The sequence below is a fragment of the Physcomitrium patens genome, chromosome 3 (assembly GCF_059467195.1).
Source record: "Physcomitrium patens ecotype Gransden chromosome 3, ASM5946719v1, whole genome shotgun sequence".
In the NCBI taxonomy this organism is placed as follows: domain Eukaryota; kingdom Viridiplantae; phylum Streptophyta; class Bryopsida; order Funariales; family Funariaceae; genus Physcomitrium; species Physcomitrium patens.
In genome coordinates this window covers 3,383,144-3,405,929 of record NC_143412.1, presented here as the reverse complement: position 1 = coordinate 3,405,929, position 22,786 = coordinate 3,383,144, and the positions used below count along the sequence as shown (strand labels likewise).

General features: G+C 41.0%; 4 protein-coding genes across 10 annotated transcripts; all 4 read left to right on the top strand.

The window, feature by feature from the left end:
• LOC112279570 (beta-glucosidase 13) lies at positions 1-6,012 on the top strand. The gene is made up of 15 exons (XM_073532617.2): positions 1-1,743; positions 1,927-2,021; positions 2,181-2,457; positions 2,762-2,828; positions 2,997-3,055; positions 3,177-3,252; positions 3,407-3,478; positions 3,722-3,809; positions 3,979-4,231; positions 4,324-4,439; positions 4,601-4,800; positions 4,954-4,985; positions 5,160-5,262; positions 5,446-5,557; positions 5,705-6,012. Exons 3-15 carry the CDS (start codon positions 2,218-2,220, stop codon positions 5,877-5,879), a joined length of 1,593 nt encoding a protein of 530 aa, XP_073388718.1. The 5' UTR covers positions 1-1,743; positions 1,927-2,021; positions 2,181-2,217; the 3' UTR covers positions 5,880-6,012.
• Positions 5,916-11,070, top strand: LOC112279345 (uncharacterized). Of its 4 annotated transcripts, XR_016501995.1 has the most exons (9): positions 5,916-5,972; positions 6,399-6,476; positions 7,076-7,168; positions 7,311-7,424; positions 7,689-7,837; positions 8,104-8,187; positions 8,310-8,449; positions 8,572-8,940; positions 9,194-11,070. XR_016501995.1 is itself a non-coding variant. In XM_073532619.2 (8 exons), exons 5-8 carry the CDS (start codon positions 7,698-7,700, stop codon positions 8,574-8,576), a joined length of 342 nt encoding a protein of 113 aa, XP_073388720.1. In that variant the 5' UTR covers positions 5,916-5,972; positions 6,399-6,476; positions 7,076-7,168; positions 7,311-7,424; positions 7,689-7,697; the 3' UTR covers positions 8,577-9,017. The 4 variants fall into 4 exon arrangements, 3 of the variants coding, with proteins under 3 accessions (XP_073388720.1, XP_090104682.1, XP_090104683.1); XM_073532619.2 differs by lacking the exon at positions 9,194-11,070 and having other exon boundaries at positions 8,310-8,422; positions 8,572-9,017; XM_090248556.1 differs by lacking the exon at positions 9,194-11,070 and having other exon boundaries at positions 8,572-9,017.
• Positions 11,071-11,076: 6 nt separating this feature from the next.
• LOC112279571 (uncharacterized) lies at positions 11,077-14,458 on the top strand. Its single transcript, XM_024514156.3, has one exon. The coding sequence runs from the start codon at positions 12,967-12,969 to the stop codon at positions 13,801-13,803; it is 837 nt and encodes a 278-aa protein (XP_024369924.1). The 5' UTR covers positions 11,077-12,966; the 3' UTR covers positions 13,804-14,458.
• Positions 14,459-17,772: 3,314 nt separating this feature from the next.
• On the top strand, positions 17,773-21,340 carry LOC112279393 (putative protein phosphatase 2C 5). 4 transcript variants are annotated; one of them, XM_024513783.3, is made up of 5 exons: positions 17,773-18,345; positions 19,393-19,586; positions 19,706-19,901; positions 20,003-20,666; positions 20,806-21,340. In XM_024513783.3, exons 1-5 carry the CDS (start codon positions 18,264-18,266, stop codon positions 20,822-20,824), a joined length of 1,155 nt encoding a protein of 384 aa, XP_024369551.1. In that variant the 5' UTR covers positions 17,773-18,263; the 3' UTR covers positions 20,825-21,340. The 4 variants fall into 4 exon arrangements, with proteins under 4 accessions (XP_024369551.1, XP_024369552.1, XP_024369553.1 ...); XM_024513784.3 differs by having other exon boundaries at positions 19,235-19,586; XM_024513785.3 differs by having other exon boundaries at positions 17,776-18,345; positions 19,706-19,877.
• Positions 21,341-22,786: the final 1,446 nt, after the last annotated feature.

Sequence of the window (22,786 nt, the reverse complement as noted above, 5' to 3'; positions counted from 1 at the left end):
TTTAAAAAAGAAAAAGTAAATACTTTCTTAAAGAGTACAAAATTCTCATACATCCTAAATGTAGAAATTTGGAACATTATTTATTGTATCACCATAAATTTTATATTACAATATTACAGCATGCCAACATAGAAACATTACGCTATGAGCCGGTTCAATTAATATTTTCAATTACCAGCAAAATTTCAGTCCTCAAAATTTCCAGAAAATTCTTTGATATGCTTTTGAATTTGAAATTAGAAACAATCATCCGATCTTAAATCCAACTTGAAAAAAATATCCCTCATACGATAGGAAACATCTAGTAAAAGTGAAACTTTTATACTACCCACGCACAATTAAATACCAAAATAAAAAAATAAAACCAAATCACAAAACTATTCAAAATTTTGATTTTTTCCGAGTATTACAGTAAAAATCTCCTTCAATTTGTAAAGCCAATATATAGTAATTTTTTAAAACCATGATAGGATGTGGAATATGGCCATTTCATGAAGTCATGGTTTAGTAATAAAATGATCGAAGCTTCTTTAGGGGTTTCCCCATACGGGCACCCTCACGCCCCTCAGAGGCAGTTGTCCAGAAGACGGCGACCTCCGGTCAGAAGCCGGCTTTGGCTACCGCCCCGCAACGACATTCTAAAAGCGTCGCCGAGGACATGAAGTCGGTAACGCAATCGAGACAAGACGAGATCAAGATTTTTCCAAGTGGAGAGGAATCCAGAAATCCTTGAGGATAGATTCACTCGATTGCAAGGTCGAAACCAGCAATCCAAGACGAAGATTTTCGTTGATTGCAGAGTTGAATTCAGTCTCCATATTCACGATAGACTGCGAGCAAGAGCTGCGATGCAGTGCCCTCGGAGCCGATTTTCCATCGGGGATGCGTCACGAAGTCTTTGTGAACGACAGCCGGAGTTCAGTGACCCGAAGATTAAGCCAGTTTGGCGAAACAGGTACGGGGAGGCGAAAGAATACGTGAGGATCGACCTTCAGGGGTGAAGTAGGTCGGGGGTCTGGATCGATCCGTGACCCCGCTCTGCTTTCGTCCGTGGTGACATTGATAGTTGCGCAACGCCGACGGTGAGCTTCTCCCGTGATCTGTCAATAATCAATCTGGAATAATCGCGTCACCCGGTGTTGGAACAACAACTGAAGCCCACGATTCAGAGGCGCAGTTGCCGCCTGAGAGACCTTCGCAGGCATGATGTTCACTCATGGTAGAATCGCCGCCTCCGAACACCAACGATCAAAGAAAAGAAAAGAATACGAGACAAAAATAATAATAAAATCGACAAACTTCGGTGCTATCCGACTCAGAAATGGAAAATAGTCGTGCTGAGGTCGAGTAGACTCGCAATGCGACTTCGAACTTACTGGACTCGCCCCACAATTACTATTTCCAAAACTTGTTTGGATAGGATTTCGTTACATTCAACAACCGAACTGTCTGTTCAAACGCCGCCTCTATCCTCAATTCTCTGAGTCGGGTGCCTGCAGTATGACATCGAGATGAAACGATGAAACTGAAGAGTGTCCTCACTCACAGCTTCGTGTATTCCGTGAAAAAGAAAAACTGTAACGGCAACTGGGAATAACACTCCCACCAACTTGTGGAAAGAGACTCTTAACACACAAAAGACTCCCTCTATCGGGCGTCACCGCCCCACGATCTGCGCGGATGCCTCAGTCGATTACCCACAAGTGAACCAAAATGCTGGAAAACAATGACTTGCTTTGTCGTGTAAGATCTGGAGATCACGCTGACGCTTCGAAAGAAAAAAACCGAAAAAGAGAACTAAAGAGAAGAAAACAGCAGATGCGTAGAAAACGACGCGTCCGGTGTATAAGTTGTTCTGAAGTCTTTTTTAGTTATTTATTTATTGATTGATTTATTTTCATTTGGTTTTGCCCTCTCTCTATCCAGGGCGCGGCATCCATGTCCAAGTCCGAATCGCATCCACGCGAAGGGATATGTCAATCCAAAGCACAGACAGTACTCGAACGTTCACTTCACAAAAAGTAAGACTTCCAGTGGCTTTTTCACAGTAACCCTATAAACGATTAGAATCAACCCATGTATACTCCTCTTTGTTTTACTTCCAGAATTCTTAGAATCAGCATATAATCCATTCGCACACCCTCATTTCTGGTCCCCTTGCGTTGTTTGTGTGTTTCCAGGTGAAAGTACAGATCAGTGTACGTGAAGCTTGTTACGATGAGGACGAGATGCGTGTGTGGGTTGTTTGTGATCCTGTTTCTGGTGTCGGCGTTTGTTTCTGTCGACGCTCGATCGCACTATCATTATGATTTGCGGAGCCAAAGCTCCGATGAATCGTCGGATCCGCTTGTTGCGTCGAAGTTGAATGTTTATGCGACACAGCAATTCCCCGGAGAATTGACGAAGTCCCATTTTCCTGAAGGATTTATCTTCGGATCAGCAGGATCAGCATATCAGGTGCCATGTGTTTGCATGTCTAGATTTGTTTTGTATGTAGTTTTAGGGTTTTGTAATCAAAGGTTTTTCAATGTGAGTATTTCTGGATTAGATTTGTGTGGATGTTTGAATTAAGATTTGTGTTTTAAAAAATTAAAGAACTACTTGAAAAGAATGAAATTGTGATGTCTTTTAAGACTTGTTGTTTAGGTGGAATTGATATTTCTTTAGTAATATAATGACAATATAGAAGTGTGTGTGTATATATATATATATATATATATATAAATGAGTTTTAAATGTATGATTTTGTGATTATTTGTAGCTTGAAGGTGCTGCTTTTCAAGGAAATAAAGGTAGAAGCATTTGGGATGAATTTGTCACTCGAAAAGGTATAGTTTCTTCACTATAGTTTTATTTATTTATTTATTTATATTTATTTGAAAACATAAAATAAATAATATAATATTATTTTTGATGTGAAGTTTTTGAAATTTATTATAATACATGTTTTATTTTTTTGATTTTAAATTATAGTGATTAATTTTTTTGTGGCATAGGAACAATTATTGATAACTCCACGGGAAATATTGCTACTGATCACTTTCATCGTTATCCGGTATGTCAAAACTATAACAAAGTTTAGAAATTATTATATAAGATTACTTCAAAAGTTTGAATTTATTATAGTTTAATTTTTTATCATGTTACTAACAAATTAAATATACATTTTATTTCAGGAAGATATATGGCTTATGAAAGATATAGGATTTGATGCGTATCATCTTTCAATTTCTTGGCCAAGAATATTTCCAGGTTTAGTCTCTTTTGTATTTAATTATAAATTATAATATAATATAACATAATATAAATATATTTTTATTGTATTAATGGTTTTAAAAAAACTTATTTTAAAATTTTTGAATTTTTATTAATTATTAAATTAACAATTTATTATTTTAAAATATAGATGGTGTTGGAGTTGTAAACAAAGAAGGAGTTGAATTTTACCACAAAATGTTTGATGCTTTATTAGAAGCAGGTAAATTTTTTTCCTCCTTTTTTAGTCTTTTGTTTAAATTTTTTTGTTTGATTTAAAATTTTGATAATTTAATAAAACTAAAATTGACAAGATTTCATTTTATAAGTTTTATTTAAAAAGAAATTTAGTTCTAATTTTTTATTTTCCAAAGTTTGATTATATTTGAGTTCTAAATATTTGGAGTTAATTTTTTTGTTATAATATATTTATGATTATTAAATTTTTTGCAACTTATTTTCTCAGAAATTGAACCATATGTTACAATTTACAATTGGGACATGCCTTTATCACTTGAAGAAACTATGGGTGGTTGGCTAAGCCCAAATATGGTGTAAGTACTACACTAATCTTGGATTTTTTGATGTATAAAAGCTTAATCAATTAGTTTTTAAATTAATTTTATTTATTTGTTTTGGGTTTTTTTTTAAATTAATAATAAATCTTTAATATAAGATTAAAATTTGATATTATATAATAGTCAATTAATTTATCTTGTGTAGGGATATATATGGCAAATTTGCTCGATTTTGCTTCAAAGAATTTGGAGGCAAAGTGAAGAAATGGCTTACATTCAATGAAATCCATAGCTTTGTACAATTAGGCTATCTAAGCGGCATTTTTGCTCCGGGCCGTTGCTCACAACCATATGGCAATTGCATAAAAGGAGACTCTTCTGCGGAACCTTGGATAGCAGCACATAATGCATTAAATGGACATGCTCATGTTGTTAATATTTACAAAAAAGAATTTCAAGTGAGTTTTTTTTTACCATTTTAAATTTATTATTTGTTAATTTTATCTTTGAAAATAAGTAATTAACTTCTATATATATACATATTTTGCAGAAACATCAAAACGGAACTATTGGAATTAAAAATGATTGCATGTGGTATTTTCCTCTTACTAACTCCAAAGAAGATAAAGAAGCAGCTCAACGAGGGCTTGAATTCTATCTTGGGTGGTAAGATTATATATATATATATATATATATATATATTATGTTTTTATAATCTCATTATATTATATTATAAAATATTTTTTATATTTAAAAATATTTTTATTTGATTTTAAATTAAATATTATCATATATAAATATTTAATATTATTGTTGAATTTTGATAGGTTTATGGATCCTATTATATTTGGAGACTATCCACTTTCAATGCGTAATTATTTAGGAGCTCGACTACCCAAATTCACAAAAAAGCAAAAAACTTTGATCAAAGGATCATATGATTGGATTGGATTTAATCACTATTCAACTCAATATGCTTATCACACCAATCAAACAATTGATAATGATAGTGGAGTAGGTTTTACACGTATGTTATTTTCTATTCCTTGTTATTTATATTTATACAGATTTTTTTATTTATTTATTAAAAAATAGTTACACTATAACTTAATAGTTGCTCCACACATAAGTATTACCAACTTTCAATGTTCATTTTATTTATTTTCCTTCTTTTTCACAGCTTATTGCAATGGAACAATCATCGGCCCAGAAGTAAGTAAACACTCATTGTCTTCATTATTTTCTTTATATATATATATATATATATACTTTTACTTCTTAAATGCTAATGTTATATTATTTTTTATCTACAATTTCATACATTCTATTGTTGAACTATGAGATTCTATTGTTCATAAAAGAATAATCATATCTTTGCATATGTAGGCTGCATCACCATGGTTGTGGATTTATCCATCAGGCATTCGCCACCTTCTAAATTGGATCCGCGATCGTTACAACAATCCTCCCATCTACATCACTGAAAATGGTACATCCTATCGTGTTGTCAATGCATTTAATTCTCATATTCCATTGCATGATTCATTCCATTCTTAGAGCTATCGGTATTGTATAATTTGTGTGTAATGTTTCATGATCTCATTTGTTGGTATATCTCCTTACATGATGTGTGTTTGTGCAATGTTTCGTGATCTCATGCGCATGTTCGTAGGCGTCGATGAGTTCAATACAGCGAAGACTTTGTCCATTGCTCAACAATTGAACGATACCACTCGGATCAACTACTACCATGACTATCTCCAAAATGTTTTGTTGGCTATCAAGTGAGTTCTTGCACAAATAATGTGTTGTATGATTGCTTAATTCTCTTGGTTCATTGATTGACTTATTAAATTAGTGGAAGTTGGAAATATTGATACACAATATTGATTGTTTTGGTTTTGTTTTTTTTTATTGACGCTGTGTTTTAGAGATGGTTGCGACATCCGGTCGTACTTTGCTTGGTCGCTTCTGGACAACTTTGAGTGGGCTACTGGGTACACCGTCCGTTTTGGGCTCTACTATGTGGACTTCGACAATGACCAAGCTAGGTATCCCAAAGCTTCGGCGTTTTGGTTTCGTAAAGTTCTGAAGGGGGATAAATAGATAACAAACTCAAGTTATTGGAGTTTGTGTAAAACCTGCTTGAAAGGCTGTTGAGTTGCGGTCCGTTGGACTTCACGTACAATGATTATTCTTGTAAGAATTTTCAGTTGAAATAAAGAAAAGTGTTCTCTTACGCGTGCTGATGAAAAAAATAAAAATAAAAATATACGGAATCAAGCTCTCTTTCGCTTCCATTCATAATATGATAATGCTGTCGTGAAGGGTATCCGGGACAAAAACCAAGGCCTCTTTTGAACATGTTCATTCCTTAGTAGGATAAGTGAATAGCATTATCCAAACCCACCAGCAAATGTCACAGTCATTCTTCCATCCTCCGAAAGCCAGAGGTAGTCCCTCACACATATGCATGCTGAATCATGGAGCTCCTGACAAAACTAACTGCAGACGAGAGAAGTAAATTCTTAAGGTGGCTGAGACGTTGTAGGTTTTGATGAACATCAACTTATACATGCTTTTATAACTGAGTTGACATGATTATGAATGACAACGATGCTCCAGAGCTGGTGGGATTAACGACAGAACTTCAGGATAATCTTAAGGAGCTTCGGACAAAGGTGGCACCGCTGCTGGAAAAAGGTATATGAATACTAGATCATCAGAAACATCGATGATTTTTAACATGTTCTTCTTCAAAGGTTGGAGTGATTTGTTCTGCATGAATGCTTCCGCTCTGATCTTGGTAGCGGTTCTTAATTGATCATGAAGGTGAGGGGAAGGAGCAACTGAAGGACTTAATTAGTTGGAACTCAAGCACATGCTACTGCTAAGTTACTGCCAAGCCATTGTTTTTTTACTTATTGTTAAAAGCTGAGGGACAATCTGTTTAAGACCATCCCGTTGTTGGCCGCTTGGTTGACCTAAAATTATCATTAGAAAGGGTGATTGTTCTCCTGAAAGTCCAATTAGTTTTAGTTAAACTCCATGATTTTAGTCCAAGTTTTCTCTTGCACTGTTTCAGTTGTAATTTTATACTTTGAGTTGGGAGTTTAATAGTCTGCCGGTTAGCAGTTTGCCAAGCCTGGAGGCATAGATATTTAAGTTGCTCTGCGCCAGTAGTAAACTTTATTTCTTTATGATGTTTTTTCGTGTTCAACATAGTGTTTGGTGTATGGTATCCCGTCGGATGCCTGGAATGCAGAAATCACTAGTATAATTATTCTATGTCCTTTTGACAGCTTCGTCCGATCGAGGAAAAATTGCAGAAGCAGATAAAGCAACTGCTAAACTCAGACTTGATCGAGGCTGATGAGGAAGCAACAGAGGCCAATGTACCTATTTACACCTTTCTCCTATTTTAAACTGAAGCAATTATGCAGTGCTTCAGTTGAGACCTTGTTTTGGAATGAAGGAATGTAAAGGAAGTTGCCGTGCCTTATTTTCCTCATTTGTACTGGTTTTAATAATTTTCAGGAAAAACGCGAGAATTCTAAAGCTTCGACGAAAGCATCCAGTGAAGGGAAATCAAAGAAACGTAAACCTGCCGTTGAGGAGGCCGGGAATGGAACAAATGATCATGTTGAGGAGGTAAGATGTGATGAATTGCTGAAGCATCAGGTTCATTTCTATTTTGCAAGTCTGGTAATTAGATTTAGAGAATATATCCAATTGATTGCAACGAGATACGTGAAGATTTCAAGGAGCCAAGTGCTTTATATATTGCATGCTCAGTGCCAGAGTATGAACATGATTGTGTTTTCTTTGGTTTTAGGGGGTTCCTCCTTGGTATTGGATGTGTAGGACTAGTAGTAGTCTATTGCAAGCACTAAAAATTGGTTCGTGGTTAAGCAGGCAGATAATATGGTGGGAATCGTGAGCAAACAAATGTTGGAAGAGAGGTCTCGCTTGGATGCTCGTACACAAGTAGGGAGGCATGTTGCCCATGTACCCGTATCAAATGAAGAGCGTAAAAAAGCTAAGCGCCTTAAGGCTAGCACTGTGTGAGATTTTCCTCAAGAACTTGGTTTGAATTTGGGCTTTGATGTTTCAAAGCATTGTTCAAGATTTATGTGGATAAATCAGAGACTAATTGGCCTTTCGAAATTGATTTGGTGCAGTTCTCTTACTTAGACTTTGTTCTCTCAGCCGTGAGTACAGTGTTCTTGACGGAAGTTGTCTTCTGATCGACCGTTACACCGCATTGAGTATTCTAGGACAAATGAGTCTTCTGCTTATTTGCATTTCGAACTGGTTCTGCTCTTGGCAGAATGACAAGAACGGGCGATGATTTTGAGGATGTTGTGGACAACGATCCTGGAGTGTCGAATGGACTTCTCAATGCGAAGCCACGGTATTTTCACAAGTCATCGCTCAAGCTGGTAGACCTTTTAAGAAACCGCATGTATTAAATGGAGGACGATGTCGAAATTTAAATACTTATCGCAAAAGCCACAAAATCTGAATTCGCTACAGGGCATTCCTGTTGAACACAGCTGAATCGGCGACTTCTTATTATTGGCCTTTTGAAAGCGGTTGCAATTGTCATACGAAGAAAGCTAATAAGGATCCTCGCAAGAAGTACAAGGGTGCTTGTCAATTCTTAAACAACTTGGGTACTGCTTTTATTTGTATTGGGAACTCTCGGAAATGAGAATGTTGTGGGATGGACTGTGTCTCTCTTTTTGAGTATTGGATATCTTCTTAATTTAATGCATTTTACTTTTGTGCATTTCAGCCTAAGCACGAGAAGGCAGTCATTCGTCGGAAAGGTCAAGTACGTGAAATGCGACAAGCTACATCGAACTATGGCGGTGAATCTACTGGTATTAGAGCCAACACTAGTCGGAGTGTTCGGTTAAAAAACTAAACTTTTAGTTGCTATTGTAAGGGCAAACAAGATTATAAGCTGCTTATTTCTGTGACTTCCTTTCAAGATCTTCAGAGGGTCTCCCGGTGCAACCTTGGAGTTACCCATTTTACGAGGATATTTAGAGTGTACCTTTCAGCTGCTGGATATGAACAACCAGTTTTGCGCAGTCTGAACCGGTTGTACCATTCTGTGAAACGGCTGGTATAGAGCTTGTGGTACCTTGCGAGTGGCATGGTCAGCTTTACCTCCCCTACCAGCACCACCCTTTCGCGCAACTGCAAGCGCAATGAAGTGCACACTGCTTTACCATGTGTCCCTTCCAGTCCATCATCATATGATTTGCTTGGTCTAATGTGGGCTCCCTGTAAATGAAATTCTGATAAGTTCCATGTCTAGATACCGGTGAGCTCGGTTGGCCTCTTCATTCACGCCAGTTTCTAATGAAGTCTAAGTCAATCTCTATCTCTCTTGTGTCACTTTGATTCAGGTCCAGTAAAGCGGGATTTTCCATGTGAATCCCACAGACAATGTGGAGTCTCTGTCAGTGATCCTTACTTTATTTCATGATCTGGTCAAGGAATAGGAGTTACCCAACTAGCACAAAGTATGGCCTCAATCAAAAGCACATCTTCAGCCAAAAGTGGAGAACCTTAAGCTCTCTTCATTGGTGCCATTCCAGTCCAGGCGATAGGAAATGTAAGATTACTGATCGTCATGGACGGGTTTTGAGGCTGCAACTCTGGGATGTGAATTTACTAATGGAGTAAGATTGGCAAGCTCGCGTTCAGTTTCCTACGCACGCTAGACGTGCGTAAAGGTCACTTTGAAGCATGACTCAGATTAGATAGTCCTGCAAGCTTCCAGGAAACAAATCTGCGACATGATCGCACAACTGTTGAAAAGAAGAATTGGACCTCAGTCTCAACTCAGATTGTGTTGCACGTTGAGCCGATTGATGAAGATTGAGTTCACATCAAATTTCGGTTGAGATGGTTCAAGTGAAGCTCGTAACATCTCTCTTTTTCACGGCCTTCGTATCATTGACTTATCGTGGATTTCCCAGTTCAAAGTCACGTCAATTGGCTCCAATGTGAGGCTAAGGAACTATTATTGTCTTCAATATTGAGTTGCTGATCCTCGAACCTAAATTGAATTCTAGAGAGTTGCAGATTCTCTGGAGTCTTTGAATATGCATCGATGCAAAGTTGGGAGGATTCAATGTGGAACTGTTACATTCTGACAATCCACATTGAGGGAGGGATTAAACAACTTTCCTGCGAGAGAACTTTTTTTTTGTGAAAATAGTTTAGAACGTTGGAAGCTAGTCCGAAGGTGTTGAGCGCGCAGGCATAATATAATGCCTGAGAATGATGTAATGGAGACAAGAGGTGATTATTAGGGCCTGTGGTCACTGATAGACACGCGTTTAGAACAATACCTCTCATAGGAAGTTCCAGCATTAAACTTCAAATATTTTGCTGGGTGCAGAATAGTACTTTTCTGTCAATCATCTCTTAATCTCAGATCATGCACAGATAGAGTGGAACAAAAGATAAGAAAACTATGCTTTTGTTGACGTCGTCAGCCACGTAGAATCGTCAAAGATCGTGTGGGCATCAGGCGTCGATTGGTGAAATAGATTCCATTCGAAGGAAGCAGCTCCAGAAGCTACATCAGTGCTGGTCACTGTGGCTAGGATTTTGAATGAATTGCCCAGAGTTAATCACGGAATCCGGACATGCGGAATGCCATAACAGTGTAGCCACAGTTCAAGTTTGTAAGAAATAGAGCAAATTAGCTGACAGGTTTTTCTGCTCACTAATCACCGAGTGGCAGCCTAATACCGCTTGAAAAAATAGTAACAGAAACTATTATCGCAACTGAAAATGGTGGCAAAATGCACACCGTAATCGAGACTGATGTTTAAATTAGTTTTTGAGCTGGATTGTAATGTTGCATATTTTTCTAAACATGGTCAACATGTGGAATGAACCGTTTTCGTCAAGTCTAACTTCCAAAGGATTCCAAGCATGTCTGCAATGGCCACGCATATAAAACTGAACTTTAAGTCTTGCAGTCAACAGCACTACAGTAACGTGGTCCACAGATAATCACCAAGAGTCATTGAAATCCGGGCTTAGGATGGAATCGTGGATCGTCAAGGCCATCAGCTGCTTCCAGCTTCGATAATTGGCCACTCTATTCACAGAATTGGGCAACACTAGTCACAAGCGAGGGGGTAGCCCGGGGAAGATTCTAACTGTAAACTCACAAAGTTAGAAGTTCCACAATCCAATTTTGCATCCAAGCATCTGTTAGTTTTTTATGCTGTAACGATCCAAACCGTTTTAAACCGGAAATAACGTACCCACCTCCAACTGCTGTTCCTGCACCTGTTCAAACTTAACCGGTGGATAAAACTAGGGAGACTCAATTTTTTCTGTTTTCTTTTTTATTTAACAGTTTGTTTGTGCTTCTAAAGTTGGCAACAGTGGAAGGATGCACAACGAAAGATTGCGAACATGGGGCATGATTGTTTCCTCGTTTTGTGGCCTTACGAGCTGCGCTCGCCTCCTCTTCGGCACCATTTTATTATTTGCTTGTTCCCGGCAACTTTTGTCGATCACAAGCGCCCACGAGCATTGTGGCGGAATAAACGATGCGAAGCTGCTTCGAATCTCACCTCGTTTGCAACACCAGCGACTTCAAATTTTAATTGAGGGGAAACACTGGGTTGAGCTAGTGATCGCTAATAAGTAGAGCGAGTGATGGTTGAGAAATACTGTTCGTTTCAATGGAGTGATGCCTTGGAAACCACCAGCCCTTATTTGCCTGCATGGATCCGCTCCAATAGCTCGAGAACAAGTAGAGAAAATTCCATTCTTCTGAGGTTTATGTGTTAAATCCTTTCACCCAATGGGCCGTGTTAAGGTTTCATTCACATGTCCCTTCGAATTGAAGGTTTTGTGACTTTTGTGTGTGTAATATCATGGGTACATTTGGTACACTTGATCTGGATATTAAATTAGAAATTTCTGGAAAGAACAATGATTAATTTATTTTGTTTAGTGGAATGTAGTGTTGAAAGGTACATTGCATTTATCATGGTATCAAGCAGGCGGTGAGGAAGAGAAAAGAGTTTTTGTTGAAGGCCAATATTTTTCCAAATAGATTTTTATTCTAATTGTTGAAATTTTTTACACCTACAGTGATGGAACTTTGATGGGTCTAATAGTCAAAGACATGCCTAAATCTATGAAGCAATGAGGAACACCTGATTTTTTTTGTATAGAGTTACAAAATCAAGATGGTTTTGTTATTAAAGGTTCTGTGAGAGCATATCCAAGTTCTATCGAAAAACTCTGGCGTAAGAAGATTCATAGGATATTCATGAGATACCCAGATTATTGAAAATAAATTAATACACCCATTGACCACCACACCCAATTAAGGAACAAGAGTAACTTCATATTACCAAAGGATCTTGACAATAATTTCATTCCTTAAAATTTAGAAATAAAGTCAAGAAAAATGTATGATGTTGAATTCTGTAGTGTTCTGAAGAATTGATACACTTATCTGTTATATAAAATAGCATATAAAAACATAAAGATGCCTTCTCGTTGGTTGAACATGAATGGAGGGAATGGATGGTTGGATCGATGCTGGTGCGGCAAGCCAGGCTCCTGATATCTTGCGTCCAAGATCCCTGGGACCCTGCCGACTGCCCTCGTTGCCTGCGGTGCGTCGATGTCCAGGTCGCTGCCCCTCTTCCCGATCCCAGAGGACAAGGAATCACGGAGAATGAACAATGCGCAGGGAGTTGCGGTTGGAGCGAGAATGATTGACGGGGGCGAGAGAGTGTCTGTTCGTGGCGGGTTCCTGGTTATCATCTGCCTGTAGAACCGTCGGGAGGGACATGCGAAATGAGCTCCCATTTCCCAGGAGATCAACACGTGGATCCGAAATTCTTCCCCGTTATTTGCGACGACTCTAGATCCCTTTTCCGTATAGGGAAGCACAAATAAAGAGCCATCTCATTGGGGATAAGTAGACGCCCCGATGCATAACTTTGGGAAAGAGGAGTGAACTTGAAGGGATCCCCACAGTTTGAGTCAAATCACAAGGCACCCACATTCGGAGATCGTCGTCTATTATTGTTGCTAATCCTCGGCAGAAACAATCTAAGTTTGGGATTGTGAGTGCGTCGAGTGCGACAGCCTCGTGTGTGAGATTTGTGCCTGTTGGGTGTGGTGGTCAATGGCAACTGGCCACATTATGCATCAGCGGGAGGTGCACCAGCAAGAGTGGCCTGCAATGGCGAGCTGGGCTGCGCCTGGTGCGCAGGTGTGCGGGGGCAACACGTGGAGCAAGAGAATGGCGATGAATGCCCCGGACAATGAGTCCTGGGAGGTGCGCGCGTTCGCGGAGGACACTTGCTGCAGCGGAGCACAATGGCCACCTCGCTCATACTCTTGCAGTTTCTGTGGGAGGGAGTTTCGCACCGCGCAAGCGCTCGGTGGTCACATGAATGTGCATCGCAGAGAGCGAGTGCACGCGAACCAGCTCGCTCAGCTCCGCAATGCTGCCAATGCCTCCTCACAATCTCTTCGTGGCTCCTTGTCGGCGTCGTCGAAGGTAGGATGTAACGATGCGGAAGTTGCAGAGCTATCGTGGGCCCAATGCTACTCGAAGCCACGATCGGCGTCGTCGGCTCCGTTGCCTCTCTCCGCACCCTCCCACACCGCGGACTTTTTAACTTCAAAATCGGTGGACGCGTTCATGCCCGGAGCGAATCGAATGATCTCTGGTTCAGTCGTTTTCCCCTCCTCGCCTTCAGAGAAATCAATCTCCTCCAGCTCGTATGAGAGGATTCCGGACCTTGGCACCAAGCCTCTGCTCCAGAGCATGCCAGATTTTGTTCGTGAAGCTTTGTCCCATTCAAGTGGGTGTCATCCAAGTGAGAAATCATGGTGGAACTCCGGCTCTAATGTGAACTTTGAAAAAAATCCCCTACGCTTGAATAAAGTGATGGGGGAGCAAGAGGACAAGTTGGACCTTGAGCTCCGCCTCGGCCAAAGCTCATGTGCTGTTTAATTCTCCTCAAGCTTGGTGCTTCTACACAGATTGCGCAAGCACTGCAGTCACCGGAGACAGTGCTCATGAAAGATCGATCAGGTTTCAGAAACTTCTCCGGAGAAGTCAACACCACTCTCTTCGACTCGTAAATCGTCTTCCCAATGGACCACGTCCCATTGCGGTCAAAAATATTTTATGCCTTCAGCACGATTTGGCCAGTTTTTTGCATCAGTTTTGCAGGGTTCAGTACTTCGACGTACTGGAGTGAATTAGTCACCGAGTGCATCAGTCAGTGTTGTACGATTTGATTACAGAAAGGAAGAGAACGCACGTAAGTGGCTGCTTAGTGACGAACTTAAGGAGCAAAAGTGAAATTGCGAAGCCGCTTAGCTTAAGTGTTCCGCCTTGCTCCGGCCATGACTGTGGCTGGTGAACGTAGCTCATCAGAATATTTGATGGAACCAGTTGTTTTATAGGAGAAGTTCCGTTTGAAAGTAACTCCCTACATCACTTACTCACGTAGGCAAATAGATACATGATTTGAGCATCTATTAAAATTAATGTCACACTGGGTGTGCAACCTCATTCAAAATAACTTCATCTGCACCGATGATCTTTAAACCAATGGTCGCCGATTTCGGCCAATCCTACCATGCACTTGTCTCAGCCAAGTATTTACGTATCACTTATGGTGATGGGCAGAGTTCTCCGTCCTGTGTGTGTACATTTTAAGGATTTTTGTCTGGAAAGAATGTGCATAGCTTTGATGTAGTGCTCTGAGGACCGATCCAAGCGACAAAAGAAGGCTCATAAAAAAAACAAATTCTGTTCTCCGTTAGAAAAAGGCTCATTCACTCAACCGCAAGAGCTGGTCTATTGGCTGATTTTGTGCGCACAGCCTAGTTGTGTCAACTAAGTCTATATGAGAAGGTGCAATCCATGATTCAACAATAAATGGTGTTCACCTGTGTAGCAAATGTCCCTTGTAGAGCCTGAATTGTTGTGTTGAATGGAGAATTTGATGACGAGTAGATATGCTCTCGGAAGAACAACATATGTTGTGATAAAATCTGGGGGTACGAACAAGGCAACCAACTCATCGGAAGAGCGCGAAAAGATCATGATTCGTAAGATCGACGTTACTTCTTACCCATTTCTACCGCTATACATTCATGTATTTTCCACTGCCGTTCTAGCTCACTAAAGTAGTCTGTTATTGTGAACACAAAACATGCATGACCCAGACAGATTCTTTTCGAAGTGAAGGCAACATGGCGGATTCTGTTGAATGAAATTTAAAACCCTAATCAACACAGGAGCGTAACTGAAGGCCATGTTTAAACCAGATTTGAATGTAATCTTTGAATGGCACAACCCAAAGAAATTCCCAACAAAATACTGGAATTTGAATTGAAGAACGCAAGCATACCTCATGCGACAACGCCCTCCGAATCAGACACAAGGATCAAGGAACATGAACTTCTTTGCAAGCGAATTAGTTTTGCAACCGACCAATCCTCCTAGAGTCAAGAGTCTACCCACTCAAGCGAATAACTAGATGGCCGTAGTTTTCTCTTTCCTCAAATCAATGAACAACTGATCTTTGTGATTCAAATCTTGCGAAACAAAATCCCAATGAGTTGTTTCCATTCTTTTTTTCTTTAGAAGAGGTATACGTAAAAGATAAGAACTCTTTCTACGCTTTTTGTGCTTCGCATGCACAGAAATTGCGAACCCTAATCTTGCCGAAAGCCACTGCGGAACCCATTGGGTCGCCACAGACCACGACAAGTTGCCAAGTAGGCCACACTCGAAAGTGGGCCAAGTGTGCATCACGCACTGACCTGGGAAAGCAGAGCTTTACGCTGCACTGAACAAGACAAACATCACATATAATAGAGCAGGTGAGTTCAACCTTGCGAAAAGCAGAGCCAAAAGTGTAATAGTAGACAACAATTTGTATCGTATGTCCTCTCTTCTCTTCATGTAATCCCATTTGGAGGAGATGCGAATTGGAAAGGCAGAAAAGAACGAGGGGCATCGTCGCCGGTCTTTGTTGCCCAAAGCTGCGATACCCTAGCCGCATACCCGTCGCATGCCCGGCAATTGATATACCGGCACCCACTTAAGCTCACACGCAACCAGCACATGGCGCATCCTCGCTTAGCAGGTGTTCATTAACGATGAGTCTAAGCTGGTGTGCAAAGCGTCTAATCACGACCCAAATTTGGGGAAGCGCTACCATATTATTGGCCTCTGAAACGGATATCTTCATTCCAATAGTAAACGACCAGCAGAAGTCAGCGGAATCTAAAAACTTTCCGTGATTAGGTCACCTGGATGGTGCCAGCTACGATTGCTGTGAATGCCGAGTTAGGATGAGCGAGCAACAGAAGAGGATGATGAGGCGCGTCCTGCTCACTGTGGGGATTAATATGAAACGCGCCAGCATTCTACTGGTGTCTCCAGCTCAGGGGCCAATCGCTCGTGCTCGTAGGCGTTAAGTTGGTGGAGTTGATTCCATAAGTTGGTTGCAACGGGAGACGGATTAGGGCAAAAATTATGAGATGCTGGGCTGTCGAATTGTGGGCCAAGAGAGCTCGTGGAACATGGTGCGCAGCCCATCGGGAGCCCCTCTCGGTGCGGAGAATGACCCTAATTCCTGTATCATCACTCGTCTGTAATGCACGAAAAATCTTCAGCAGACAGGCAATTTTCCTCCCCAAATTTTCCGAGATTCTAAACACACGGTACCAGTACGTGACTGGCATCGACCAAACTTTCAAGCCCTAGAATTCTACAAATAGTTTTAGATGGATTCTATTACGAAGCGTTACAATTTGGGTTTTCAACAGGGATGACGTACGGATGATTCCCTAGTTCCAGAATGGGAAAAAAGTGTAAATTCTGACCAGTCGAGTTTGTAGAGATGAGGGAGGTGACATGTTGCACCAACAACTCTACAATTGAGGGACTTATCACAGTTGAAAAGACAACACGACAGATGGACAGATGGCTGGTGTTCGCAGTTGGCGCCGACCTGGCTTAGATGCTGAAACTCGAGATGGGGGGTTATGCTTGTGGAAGATTTCGTCCCCATCCGCACCCGGCTCTCACTGCCGGAAGTGAGTAGCTCAGAAGCTAGCAGGCGTTGATTTCCATTTTCCAATCCGATGAGGGAGGACCGACTTGTTGCCAGAGTGGCCAACATGTCGAATTGGAGTAGCGTCTGACGATGCAGAGGAAGCGACGTACAATGCTCATTGGGGAGCACTGAGACAGAAATGTTTTTTTTCTAGATCCTACGCGCTCCAAAATTAAATCCTAAATCCGGCCCAGTAACTACTTTATCCCAGTTTTGAGGGCGTCGAATGCGGGATGCAACTTGCTGCAGCACATCATGCCCTCAGTCCTGCAAATTTCTATGCTTAGTCGGATACAGTATAAATATAAAATAACTATTGCCTATTTCTAAGATCATCTACAAATCCTGTTGCGTGAAAATCGGAAGTAAACCCAGAAAGTTTTTCGACGTGTAATTTAGCGATTGGTTTCCATACGAGAGGAGCTTCATTTTGGGGACCAGAATAAAAGACGGAAAAGAAAGTAAGTAATAAAACGCAGCAGTCGAGTTGTTTAAAATGCTTTGGTGCTTCGAAAGATTTTTTTGTCAAAGTCCATTCAATTGGTCTTAGGCTTGGCTTGTGCAAAGTTCGAGGGACGATGATGGAAAGCTAATGCAAATGATGGAAACAGTACCTGCATGGGTTTGCTTTTTGTGTTTCTAGTGGCCCGACCCAGAGCGAGAGAAAACAAACTTTATATTTTGTGTACCACTGATAACTGTAATATAAAATTCTTATACAGAAATGATTCGGAAAAGAAAAATCCTCTGCGGGCTGGGGCGAGCATCGGCATCTGAAAAAAATTCCCTTGCGCCTGGAGAATACGTCCTTTCTACCGAGGCCGTCGTTTCCGCCGCTGCCCCAATGCCAACACCCAAAAGCGATCTAAAGGATGTGGCTGACCCTATGCATCGCTAACCAAGTCACGTTTCTAACGGGCTTGTCAGAATCGATCAGTTCATAAACAGACCAGCGTCTCAGAAATCCGCTTCCAGGCACCGACGCGCGTAGTTCACGTAATCTTACTTCACAGTTGCACGTTTCGTCTGCACTTTGGGATTGAGAGATTTGGGAAGCAGGCTTGTCGCCGGCCAGCAGGTTTGCCAGGCGCAGTGAGTCGTCATCGATAGCTGGAGCGTGGATTTGGAGTAAGCTGGACGCAGCTAACGTGAGGGTTACTTTGATTGATGCATGCGCAAGGTCAAGGGCGTGGGTACGTGTGAGGGATTTGATTCTTGACTGCAATGGCGTGGACGCGGTGATTGTGGTTCGTAGGCGAGAGCGGGATTCGACCGCTTGTGAGGCCAAGAGGGGGGTGGGTTGAGGGTAAGGAAGAGCTTCCTGTCGTAGCAAATGAGGAAGACGTTGAAGCACTGCTGTTGTTTCACATCATTGATGCAGCTCAGCGTTCGCGCGTTTGTCGGCGCCTCACCAGGTAGTGTGGTCGCAACAATTTGAACTCTTGGTGTCCTGTCTTTCCTTCAACATATCTATGTTCGGCGCACAGAATTAACTTCATGACTCTCGTGACGTTTCGGGCATTATTGGGCAGATGGATCGTGTTTCGCAGCGTTCGAGTCCGGGTCCGAGTTCGGCTTTAGATCCTTCGTGTGACGCATTTGTTCACAGATTTTAAGAGTACCCATTTGCGGGGAAGTTATTGGGATTCTTTCTTGTAGGACTTAGTTAACAATGTGTACAGACATCGCTGTATTCCGTAAATTCCGGTAGAGAATATGCTAACTAAACTTCTTGCTGTTCTTTGCCTTCAACTGTGTTCGCGGCTTGGCCGGTCAGTGCTGTAGTGCCTCTGTTGTTTAAGTGGGGATTCTTAACTCGCAGATGACCATTGGCTTAATTCCTCACTTTTGTCACACCTAGCCTGGTTGTCCAGGAATTTATTGTCTCGCTTACTTTCCTCTCTCGGCACGCTACTCTTTCTCTTATCAGTTCTGTGAGAAGGATTGCAGCACATTTTAGGTTCCACACTTTTTTCGTCTTCCTCTTCTTCTTCGTGTATGTGTATTTTTTAAGAGTACATCCTCGGTTTTTGGAGAGTTCAGGGGGTTAGTTTAATTAACTAGAAGCTGAACACTACACTAATTCCGCATGGGGCGATGGTGTTAAAAGATGATAGGGGGATTTTGGGTGCTGGGATCGTACGCTAATCAGATAATCAATAGAGAGTTGAGGACGGGAATCAATTTGGGAAACACTACTGTCTCTGACACATGAAACTGGGATTTACACACCTAGCATGCACGTAGGAATAACATCTTTGACATTTAGAAGTTGGGACTGACATTCGAGTCTCTGAATTTCAGGATGTGTTCGAATTCTATCAGGGAATTGTGTCAGCACAGAGGGCTTTGCCGAGAGACAGAATTGTGCGCTCTTAGATAGCAGTTGATCATTCAAGTTATGTCGATTTTTGAACCACTTCAAAACACCATGGGCTATATCCAGAGTCGCCTTATTGCAGGTAGACGTGCCCAGCACTTGGTCGCCTTGTCTTCGCTGTTCAACACAGGCATCCAACCCGCAATCAAAGACATCAAACCGTCCGTCTCTTATGGCCAAGCTCTTCAAGCGAAAAAAGAAGAAGACTTCGTCATCGTCAAGACGAATTGCCAAAGGATCCCCGGGGACGGGTCCTCAACCTACGATGCCTTTGCGGTAAGTGTGAAGCTCCTCTCACATAGTACCCTCGATGTTTACAATCCTAAGTGAATTTAATGACCTGTAATTCGGGTCGCATTTGCACTGAAATAAACATGGGATTTTTGTTCGAGCAGATTTTGGACGGCCACAATGGATCCGCTGCTGCGATATTTACGAAGGATAACCTGCTGAACAATGTCGTCAGTGCAGTCCCATCCGGCCTGAATGGGGAAGAATGGTTGGCGGCTCTGCCTCGCGCAATGGTTGCAGGGTTTGTGAAGACCGATAAGGACTGGCGATCTAAAGGTACCCCATATGGTACCCTAAGAGGTACCTTCGGCGTTGTTACCTTGCTAAACTGTTTGTGCAAGCGATCGCCTCCGAGAACAGGAGTTGACTGAACTACGTACTTGATGTAATTGTGCTTTCAGGGATCTTTTCAGGGACAACAGCAACCCTAGTGATTGTGGACGGATTTACTGTAACTTGCGCCTGTGTTGGTGACTCCCGATGCGTGCTCGATGCACAAGGAGTTGCGACAGCCCTAACGATCGATCACAGATTCGACACCAATGAGGAAGAGCGGGAGCGCGTTGTTGCAAGTGGAGGCCAGGTGGCCAGGCTCCACCCTTATGATTGCGAGATTGGGCCATTGAGATCTTGGCCGGGCGGTCTGTGCCTGTCGAGAACAATTGGAGACCTCGATGCGGGCGAATACATCGTCCCTGTGCCCCATGTGAAGCAAATCAAGCTTTCACCTGGAGGAGGCAGGCTTATCATCGCCTCGGACGGAGTCTGGGACGCCCTGACCTCAGAGAAGGCTGCCAAGGTCTGTCGTGGTGAGAAGCAACCGGAGGTTGCTGCGAAGAATATCGTCAAGGAGGCAGTCAAGGTGCAGGGTTTACGTGATGATACAACCTGTCTGGTGGTAGACATAGTTCCTCCAGGCCGAGCTTCTCGCTCCTTCGCTCCAGCAGTCCGAAAGCAAATGATGGTGATGAAGTTCTTGCGGCGCACACGGAACAAGAAGTGTAGCACTGTTGCTGCCCCCATGGAAGAGCTCTTCGAGGAGGGTTCTGCAAAACTGTCTGAAAGGTGAACTCAAATCATGCCCACCAACGAAACATAAGATAAACCTATGATGAATTCATTAACCCTTGCTTGGGTTCACTTGTGTCAGCGTCTTCTTTCATCGGTTGCTCACACGTTTGTGGTGTTTTGTTTCGTAATCCAGATTGGGACCAGTGACTTGAGAGCAAAACACAGAAGCATGAAACCTCCTCTTCCTTCGCAATTATCATTGCAACACCAATGCAGGCCGCTGCAGGCATATCTGTTCTTGCTCGCTGGGTAGCCTACGAACTTGAGCTCTAGGATATCTTCTGATTTGTGTGCAAGTGGAATCATCCTGAAGTCGTTCGAGGGAAGGAAAGGCCGCTACCATATCTAGCTCAAGGACTGAACTCATCTCTTCTCCAACTGACAGCATCGGACTCTCTTGTATTATGTGAGTGCACTGTAGATGACATGCAGCTGAGCAGATCATTTGTCGTAAACAATTGTCGGTGAGGTTCAGAAAGCAAAGAATGCATCCATAAAAGGTCTAGGACTTCAGACTCGAGCAGTGTAAATAGACAGATAGATACAGACAGATTCCGAACAATTCATTCAGGCACTTGGGTCACTGCCCGTGTGACTTCGCAGCCTGAGGGTTTCCTGAACCCTTGCAGGAAAAATAACGTTGTAATATTACACTTCATTGGCATTCAGCTGACTTCGCAATCAGAGAGGTGCCCAGAAAAAGTCCACCTTTCTGTTGTTGGTTGTGTTTTGACCTCCGGATCTTAGATAGTGCTTCTCACCGAATCTTGTCGCTGCTTTTCAATGCATTTCCTTTTTCATTTCATGGAGCGGGATTAGTCCACAACAAATGCGTACAGTGGAACAAACAAGATCCTGCCATGTTGTCGTTAGCTGTAGATCACCGTCAATGGCAGACTTCAGTAGATTGCAGGATATTTTTTATTTTTTATTTTTTAGTTTGTTTGAGTTGAGACGAACGGGAAGACTTGTCGCACAGAGTAAGGAATGGATGTAGGATTTGAAACCGAGTAGTCGTTGGTTTGTTGGAACTATCTTCTGAAAGTTATAATATGGTTTTACTGAAGCAATTGATGTGTTTGTCCTTAGAGATTTTAAGATAATACTTAAAGTACCGAACGGAGGAACTGCACAAGCATTAGATACTCAATAGAAAAATAAAAATGTAAGAAACATTATTGTTGAAGAAGCAGATATACCATGAAAAAATACTTATGGAATTATCGCCAAAAGACTTGAAAAATATTAAAGAGATTATGAATAATGTTGAAAGATGTAAGGATTTCAAGGAAAAGTACAGTGATCAAAATACCAAGTTTTGTTTGGTGGAGGTGAATTGTTGTAATATTAGAATCATTTGCAAGTTACATACACTTGTTTTATTTTGACATTAAGTTTTGATTCTTGTATGTATTAAATGTGAAAAGTAAAAGATGTCTCAGTCTTATGTTAAAACAAAGTTTATATCAAAAGCAGTATAGACATTGAAAGTAAGTGAAGACACTATGTCTTAAAAAAAAATTGCATTATACCACAAAAAATCCTTAAAAATTCATTAGCTTATGGAAAAATATAAAAAAGATAACTCTGAAACAAATTTAAGTTATTGTGTATAAGCCTTAAGTATATGTTTTAAATAAGTAAAGTTGTAATTAAGTTAGTGTTTGATGATTAAGTAAATAATATTTTATCAATAGAATTTAAATTTAGAAGGATTCAACATAAGAAAATTTTAAAAAATCTTAAAGAAAATAGTTGTTGAATGTGTTGCTTTCCAAAAATTACATCTATAGTGACTATAGATTCTCTAATGGTTACAAAAATTTGGAACTTAAGAAATAATTTTTAAAACAAATATTCTCTTTCAGTGTTACATTGTCTTTCTAAGTCACAAATACATCTTCAAATTTGTTTAAGGTTTCTTACAGTCAATATAAGTATAAATTCTATTAAGTAGAGATGAATATTATGCACCTTATATCAAGGGATTTCTATTAATACTTTCTCATAAATCATTACATACTAAACTATTTTGAATAATGAATAATAATATGATGACATTAGTTTGTGTGATTTTTTTTTAGAGTAAGATGGTGTTTATTAAAAATTTGGAT